Consider the following 9,024-nt stretch of genomic DNA (forward strand, 5'->3'; position numbering starts at 1 on the left):
GGGCAGAGGAGGACGCTGAACCCCCTCTGTCACTCGGAAGCTGAGAGGATCGTGTCCCTGCCTCCCTGAGGCTCCCCTGGGAGTCGTGGGGCCTGTGGCTCCCGTCTGGCTGCTCAGTTCTCAGAAACTCACCCGAGAGAAAATGGTGGATCCCGCCCGGGTCTCTGGCCTAAGGCGCCTCCGGGCTGGCCGCTCCAGTCTCAGAAACTCACCCGAGAGAAAATGGCGAATCCCTCCTGGGTCTCTGGCCTAAGGCGCCTCTCAGCATTGTTCTTTCTGATAAGTTTTTTATTAAGTTATCCTGGAATATTTGTGGTTCTGTAGAAATTTTAGATTTTTTTTTTTAATTTTTGGGAAGAATATTATGGGAATTCTGATTGGGATTACTTTGAATCTGTAAATGGTTTTTGGTAGAATGATTGTTCTCACAGTATTAATTCTACTAATACATGAACATAGGATATCATTACATTTTCTAGTGCCCTCAACTTTTTTCTTCAGAGTTTTAAATTTTTCATTGTATAGGACTTTCACCTCCTTGGTTAGGCTTATTTTATATATATTTTATTTTATTTGAGGCTATTGTAAGTTGGAGTGTGTCCATGATCTCTCTCTCAGTGTGTTTATTGTTGCTGTAAACAAAGGTTACTGATTTTTGTCAGTTAGTTTAATATCCTCCCATTTTTCTGGAATTGTTGATTGTACCTGGAGATTTTCTGTTTGGGATCTTTGGGCTCTCATGTGTATAATATCATCCTTCATCTGCAAATAGGGATGATTCTACTCATTTTTTTTCTATTTGCCTTATTTTGATTTCTTCTCTTGTCTTATTGCTATAAGCAATAAGTGATTATAATAAGTGCTTCAAGAGTTAGAGAAAGGATCTTTGGAGCTGGGGGGTTTGCAGCCCCTTAGGATGAACAACAATATGAACTAACTAGTACCCTCAAAGCTCCCAGGGTCTCAACCACCAACCAAGGACTGCATATGGTGGGTCTGATTGTTCTGGCAGCATGTGTATAGTAGAGGATTGCAAATTCAATCATCAATAGGAGGAGAGGACCTCGACCCTGTGAAGGTTCTGTGCCCCAGTGTAGGGGAATGCCAGGGCCAATAAGTGGGAGAGGGTGGGGTTGGCAGGCATGGGGAGGGGAGAGGCAACAGAGGTTTGTTCTTGTTGTTTTTGTTTGTTTGCTTTTAGGAGGGAAAACTGGGAAATGAGAAATTTACATGTAAATAAAGAAAATATCTAATAAAAAAAATAAGTGCTTCAAGCACTTTATTGCAAAAGAAAGGGGATAGTGGACACACTGGTCTTATTTCTGATTTTAATTGTACATTTTTCTCCATTTAGAATAACATTGGCTATATATTTGTTAACATAGCCTCTATTATGGTGAAGTATGTATCATATAATCCTATTCTCTCTAGGGTTTTTAGCTCCTGGACATATACCTAAAAGATGCTGCAACATACCAGAAGGACACATGCTCAACTATGTTTATAACAGCTTTACTCAGTAGCCAGAAACTGGAAGCAACCAGATGTCCTTCAACCAAAGAATGAATACAGAAAATGTGGTACATTTACACAATGGAATACTATTCATCTATTAAAACAAGGACATCATGAATTATGCAGGCAAATGGATAGAACTAGAAAATATCATCCTGAATGAGGTAACCCAGACCCAAAAAGACAGGCATGGTATAGTCACTGTTAAATGGATATTAGCCAAAAAGTGCAGAATACCCACAATACACCTCACAGACCCTAAGAAGTTAGACAAAAAGGAAGGTCCAGGTGAGGATGTTTTAATCCTATTTAGAAGAGGGAACAAAATAATCATGGGAAACAGAGGGAGAAAGAGACCTGAGTAGGAGAGGGGAGAAGGAGAAGAAAAGGTGTAAAGGATCAGGTATAGTGGGAGACAGGAGAGAAACCCAGAGGGCCAGGAGAATGAATGGAAATATGCTGCTGCAGAGGTCGGGGAGTGGAAGGAACCTTCAGAAAGTCCCAGAGAGAATCACGGAGGATCCCAGGATTCAATGTGGGTAACTTTAGCTGAAGTGCTCAACAGTGAGGAGATGGAACCTGAAAAGACCACCTCCAGTAGTTAGACAGGGCCCCCAGTGGAAGGATGGAGAGAGATGCCAATCTACTTTCAAATCTTTCGTCCAAAATTTGTTCCTGTCTAAAGGAAATGCAAGGACAAAAATGGAGCAACAACTGAAGGAATGGCCAAGCAATGACTAGCCCAACGTGGAATCCATCCCATGGACAGGCACCAAACCCTGAGAGTATTTCTGATACGACGCTGAGCTTGTAGACAGGAACCTAGCATAGCTGTCCCCTGAGATCAGCTATGGAGCTAACAGAGACAGATGCAGATACTTAACAGCCAAACATTGGACTGAGAAGAGTTTGGGAAAGGATTGAAGGAACAGAAGATGATGGCAGTCCCTTAGGAAGACCAACAGTGTCAACTAACCTGGGCCCCTGGGAGCTCCCAGAGACTAAACCACCAACCAAAACGTGTATACGGGCTGGTCCAAGGTGCCCCCGCACATATGTAGTGGAGGACTGCCTTGTCTGGCCTCAGTGGAAGAGGATGCACCAAATTCTGTAGAGACTTGATGTCCCAAGGAGTGGGGAAGTGGGACAGGGCAGCACCCTCTCAGAGGTGCAGGGGAGAAGGAATGGGGGAAGAACTCTGGGAATGGGAACTGGGTTGTAAATAAATAAAATAATTAATAGAAAAAAAGGCCTTCAAACTCATAGATACCAAGTTAAAGTTAAAAACCAACCAACCTGGAAGCTATTCTATAAACGTAGAGCATTTTGTTTATTCTTGTTTTTTGGAATTCTTGAGTTACATCAAGTCACTTATTTGTGACCTTCCTGATTTCTTTAATGTAGGTGCTCAGAACTATAAATTTCCTGTTTAGGACTGCTTTTACTGAATCCCAGAGTTTTTACTGTATTGTGTGTCTTCATTTTTGTCTGGTTCCAGAATTTTTTAATTTCTCTTGTCTTTATTCATCTTTTCATCTCCATTAGCCTACATAATTACTAGATATTTATCTGCCATTGATTTTTTAACCTTTACTGCATTGTGGCCAGGTTAAGATAGATTGCGTTATTTCCATTTTTCTTAATTTTTTATGATTTACTTTATGTCTGAAGACGTGGTCTATTTTTAGAGAAGCTTTTATGGGCTGTTGAGTAAAATGATATTCTTTGATGTTTGGATGAAGTATTCTGTAGATATTTGTTAGGTCCTTTTTGTTAGAGAACATTTAATTTTTAGTTTCTGTCTGTTATTTATCCAAATGACCTATGTATTGGAGAAAGTGTCATATTGAAATCACCTACTGTTATGAAGTTGGAGATATCTTTAATTCCTGTGATATGCTTTTTAATGGAATTTTATACCAGATCCTAGTGCATATGTGATTAAGACAATAATGTGTTCTTAAGTAATTGTTCTCTAAGTTACGATCAAGTCACCTCCTTTATCTCTTTTGATTAGTTTCATTTTGAATTCTGTTGTCATTCATATATTAGGACAGAGAACCCTGCTTGCTTTCTAGACCCATTTGATTAGAGTAAATTTTTCCACCCTTTCACTTTAAGTTGGCATCTGTTTTAAAGGTAAGATGAGTTTACAGTAGACAAAAGAAAGCTGGATTCTTTTTCATAATCTTTTCAGCTAGCCTATTTTTTATTGAGGCCACTAATATTGAAAGGGGTTACTTAAAGTTGTGTGCTTATTGTAGTCCTTTTTTCCTATTTTTTTTCAATTCTAGATAAGACAAATGTAATTTAAATTATAAAGCCCTATTGAACAGTATTTTTACCAAGGTTTTTCCTATATAATCCAGGCTGCCCTTTATCTTGTGGACTCAATCTTTCTTCCTTAATAATCTAGACAGTAAGAATTTTTAATCAAAGATGGAATCTATATTCTGTTTGTGTTTTTAGTCATTCATCATGTTTTGTTATTATACTGTCAACTTTTATATTACTTATTGGAACCATAATATCCACTTGTCTGATTCTTTTTTCTATTCCTATTCCAACTGATGCATCAAAGTTTTTTCTAACCTATGAAGTTCTCACTAAATGCACCCTATAAAAATTAAGCAAGAAAACTTTGAAATAAAATTTTTGTCGATCAATGAGATGGTCAAAGAGCAAGTGGGGACCAGAAAGAGAACCAAGGACTATGCTGTGATGTCCTTCAACTTTAAGGAGCACAGAAGATGCAAAGAGACAAGCAAAGGCAGTATCCACACCCCTCCAGGAGCCCCTGGTCCAGAGGGAGGGACAGCCATTGAAAGCACTTAGCGTGGACACTATTCAAGGATGCTAACAAGACCAAGGAGTAGAGCAGACATGGCCTGACTGTGCAGCATGCTTCCATCTGGACCTTTCACCTGTGAATCTGTGTCCAAGGGCAAGGGACCCCATTTCCTGAGCACTGGTTCATTAGTGTTAAGCATGCATCACAAAAACTTTTGTCTTTGTGTCTTGATTACTTTTTGTTTGGTTCATTAGTATAAAGCATGCATCATAAAAAAAAAATTGTTGAACCTTTTTAGGACATTGTTTCCCTATATAGTCCCAGCTTGCTTGGAGCTTGCTATTTAGACCAGACTGGTCAAAACTTAGTGATTATATTCTCCCTTTGCCTCCTGAGTGCAGTTATTTACAGCACACCAAGTTTATAGATTTTTGGACAGAACTTCTCAAGATTTTGATACAATATACATTTGCTTAAATATGAGAAGACTACATACTTGTAAAACTTGCATTTGAGAAATGTCCTTTAATATGATTACTGAGAAATAATATTCAGACTTAGATTTTAGTATTTTGATACAGTTAATCTATAATTATGCTCCTTTTCCTGATTGTAATAGGTACACATACTAGTTACTTACATACATAGAGGACAAAATATTTTTAGTATGAAAAGTACAATATTGTCCATAATGTTTGAAGTGGAATAACTTATCATCTATCTCATAAGAATTATAACATTAGTAAACAATGAATACTGACTATAGAATTGTAACCAAAATCCTCACTGTAAAAGTTATACCTTAAAGTAGTAAATATAATAATATTTTAGATACCTGTAGAGATATAATAAACTATAATAAATAGCTTTTGCTTAACCCACACACTGTCAGAGTAGACTACCTATATTTCAACCCCACAGAGAGATTTTACTTTCCTCCCTGACTGCAACTCATTTTTGTTTTCTTTCTCTTCTAAGTACAAGATTCAATATCTTCTAATGAATTACTTTCTAAAATATACCTTAGTTCTCTGGTTCTTAAAAGATACACCATAGACCCCATTTGCCTATAAAAGAATGAACTTTCTCTGTTCATACAAGAACGAAAGTGCAGCATCCTTTCCTTGGAGGCAACATAAGAAGTTTACTGTAGCTATGTATCTGTACATTGTACATGCACAGACAACAAATAATGTGCACAGCAAACCACAAGTTGAATAGTGAGGTAATTTAGCATGAGTAATAATTGGTTGGAATCAGTGTATATTGTGTCTCAGGTTTGTTTTCTACTAGTTAGCAGATTTGGGGGGATTGTTGTTGTTGAGTAAAATAATGAATATGAATACCTTATATACATTCTTGGTTGTTAGAGAGTCCATGCAACATTTTCTTAAACAGAAGCTGAGAGATGAGGATATTGTCATGCTTGGAAGCACAAAAATATGGGACATTTACTAATTTATTTTATTGGTATTAGTAATAAAGTCAACAGATTATCACCCTATATCATCATTAATCTTTCTACTCCATTTTTCTGTGAAACTTCATGATCTGATAGACAATGTACATTATATTTTTGTCTATCTTTTTACCCATTTTTTTCTGCCTTCCATTTTGTTTATATATGAACTACATCTCATTTCCCAATAAAACTCAATACTAAGAGTGACATAAAACTTTCAAGGTTTTAATCAACTCTCCCCTTTGGGAACCTAGAAAGACTGGCTTTAGCCAAACATCTCAAAAGGATGGAATCCATCAAGATTTGTAAAAAGTAAAATTCAAGTAGTTTTGAGTATTTTTTCTTAAAAGCTAATAGATGTGTGGTTGGAAATCTATAATATGTGAAATTGTAATGTATTTGATCTTGCTGGCAATTCATGAAATAGCAGATTTTTTATTCAAAACAGGGTTTTACTATGTAACCCTGGTTGTCATGGCACTTACTATGTAGACCAGGTTTGCCTTGAATTCACAGAGATCCACCTTCATCTGCCACCCAAGTTCTGGGACTAAAGGCATGCACCACTATGCCTGACTATGAAATGGTTAATTCTTGAATATGTAATTTAAGCCTTGGTAAACAGCAAACTAAATTATGTTTACTTATTTTCTAAAATGACATAAAAAAATAATGTTTTTGTCATTTTGAGTTATTGCTTTACTACTATAACTTGACAAAATAGATCAGTAAGCATTTATTGCCAGTTCCTCAGGTTTTTACAGCAAATCTCTAGGTAGATGCAAAGCAACTTACTTATATGATCTTCTCCATGTTTATGCAGACTGCAGACATTTAAGGCTTAGAGTTCACATTAAGTGAAGAAACCATACCAGTACGATGGAAAGACGTGTAGACAGAACAGAACTAATGATTGCTAAAGAGATAACATTAGAACTGAAGCTCTTCTAAGCCACAAGTGCAGAGGGTGGGTATAAAAAATTATGTTTGCTCTGTTCCCTTGTGATACAATGAGACAAGAAGTCTCCTCATTGCTCCCTTCATGTCCTTGTTCCTCAAAGTATAGATAAAAGGATTAAGCATAGGAGTCACCAAACTGTAGAACAGAGACATAAGTTTGTTCTTGTCCTGGGAATTAGATGATGAGGGTTGTACATACATGCTAATTACTGGTCCATAGAAAAGAGTCACAACAACAACATGAGAACCACATGTATTAAAGGCTTTCTTCTTGCCCTCCGAGGAACGAATGCTAAGCACAGTTGCTACAATGAACCCATAGGAAACAAGAATAAGTGACAAGGGAACCAGAGAGTAGAAAGTCCCTACAATGGATAGCATAGCTATGTTGAATGCAGTGTTAGCACAGGACATCTTGATCATCACTGGGACCTCACAGAGAAAGTTGTCTACCTTGTTATTTCCACAAAATGGCAGCTTGACGGTAAGGGTTGATTGAAGCAAAGAGTTAGCCAAACCACTCAGCCATGCCAAGGACACGAGGAGGATACAGAGTCGCTGGTGCATGATCGCTGGGTACCTTAAGGGCTTGCATATGGCAATGTAACGATCCAAAGACATCACAGCCAGGAGGATGCACTCAGTAGCCCCCAGGAAGTGAAAAATATAAAACTGTGTCACACAGCCTCCATAGCTGATGGATTTATCTGGGCCCCAAAGATTCCGAAGCAGTTGAGGGATGGTGGTTGTCGTGAAACACAGGTCCAAGAAGGAGAGGTTGGAAAGGAAGAAGTACATTGGGCTGTCCAGCTGAGAGTCTATCCTGGATACAACAATAATTGATATATTTCCCAGCACTGTGCAGACGTAAGCAACAAGCACCATTATGAAGAGGGGCATTTCCAGCCATGGATGGTTGGAGAAACCCAAAAGAATGAAGATCTTTGGTGCACTTTCATTACCCAGGTTCATTACTGTGGTTGATTGGCAAAGTCAAGTGAAGGTGAAGACTTGTATTTTAGTATGGAGTTTCTATGACAGTCAAGACATTGTGTTAAATAAAGTAACAAAAGTTATTAAGAAACTTTTCTTATAATCCACTCCACTAAACTCATTTGATACTTGCAAACATGAAAATTAATTGTCTAAGGGAACAAATAGTCCTTTTTAGCATCTCCAAGAGAAAGATTAATGAATCTACACATCTAACCAAGCATTATAATACAGCATATTTTAATGAAGTAATAAATAATAAAAGGAAAATTTAGATTGATCTCATGTGAGTTAGAAGAATAAGGAAGATACATGGATGATTCTAAAGAATGCCTAAGAACCACTACACATTGACTTGGCTCATGTTAACTTCCACTGACACTTGTTGTTCTCTAGTTGGATTAAGGGTTGGCTTGGGCAAGTTCAGAACCTGAGTTACATAGAAACCACAAATATTGCTCTATTTTCCAAAACTTTAACTGGCTTTTGCCAATTTAACCTTACTCTATAAAGTCCAACATTTTGCTATGAGAAAAAGACCTCTTGTGAGTTGTAATCTGTCATACATTTAGATACTTGGGAATTATTTTTGTCAAATTAGTTGCTAAGAGGATTAGTCATTCTATATAAGGACACCTTTTCTCCCCACCCCCAGCCTGCCACACCCTGCCTTTCTTTCGTATAGTTTGAGACATGGTTTTCCTCGATGGACTAGGCTTCCTTGGAACTCACCATGTAGCTTTGGCAGCCTCATATTTATGATAAGATTGCTACTTCATCTTCTCCAGTGTTGTAGTTACAGGTATGGACCGCCACAGGCATCAGCTTTTTAATGTGCAATATTTAATTCAGCATTCTTTCTAGTTGCATCAAATAATAACACTTTCATAACGATTGCATTTTCTTTTATCCCATTTTCTTAAATTTCTCAGATCATCTCATTTGAACCTGATATTAATGTCTTCAACATTTTAATATTTGTGTACATTTATTTTAATTAATGGAAATGCCCACTAATGCAAGGAGCATCCCTGGTCTATCTTAAGTGCATTTCAATATTGTAAATTCTAAAGGTGTTTGTTAGTATCAAGATATCATTTTACACACTTTCCCTAGTATGCACATTTGCATAGGAGAAGTCATAGCATGCAGAGTTATACTAAACTTACATCAAATCAGATGAATAAACTCCACCCACAAAAACACCTACCTTAAATCAATGTTGACTTCCTGTGGTGGTACTCTGCTTTCTTGTAAAATTGGTCTTTTTAATCAGAATTCAGTGTTGATAGCAAAGAAGGAT

General features: G+C 37.3%; 1 protein-coding gene across 1 annotated transcript; it reads right to left on the reverse strand.

The window, feature by feature from the left end:
* Positions 1-6,749: 6,749 nt before the first annotated feature.
* Positions 6,750-7,700, reverse strand: LOC116082040 (olfactory receptor 2B11-like). Its single transcript, XM_031358842.1, has one exon. The coding sequence runs from the start codon at positions 7,698-7,700 to the stop codon at positions 6,750-6,752; it is 951 nt and encodes a 316-aa protein (XP_031214702.1).
* Between the last annotated feature and the right edge of the window lie 1,324 nt (positions 7,701-9,024).

The sequence above is a fragment of the Mastomys coucha genome, unplaced genomic scaffold (genome assembly GCF_008632895.1).
Source record: "Mastomys coucha isolate ucsf_1 unplaced genomic scaffold, UCSF_Mcou_1 pScaffold7, whole genome shotgun sequence".
NCBI lineage: Eukaryota > Metazoa > Chordata > Mammalia > Rodentia > Muridae > Mastomys > Mastomys coucha.

Coding starts and splice junctions, on each gene's coding strand:
- LOC116082040 (XM_031358842.1), bottom strand. CDS start 7,700: ATGAACCTGGGTAATGAAAGTGCACCAAAGATCTTCATTCTTTTGGGT.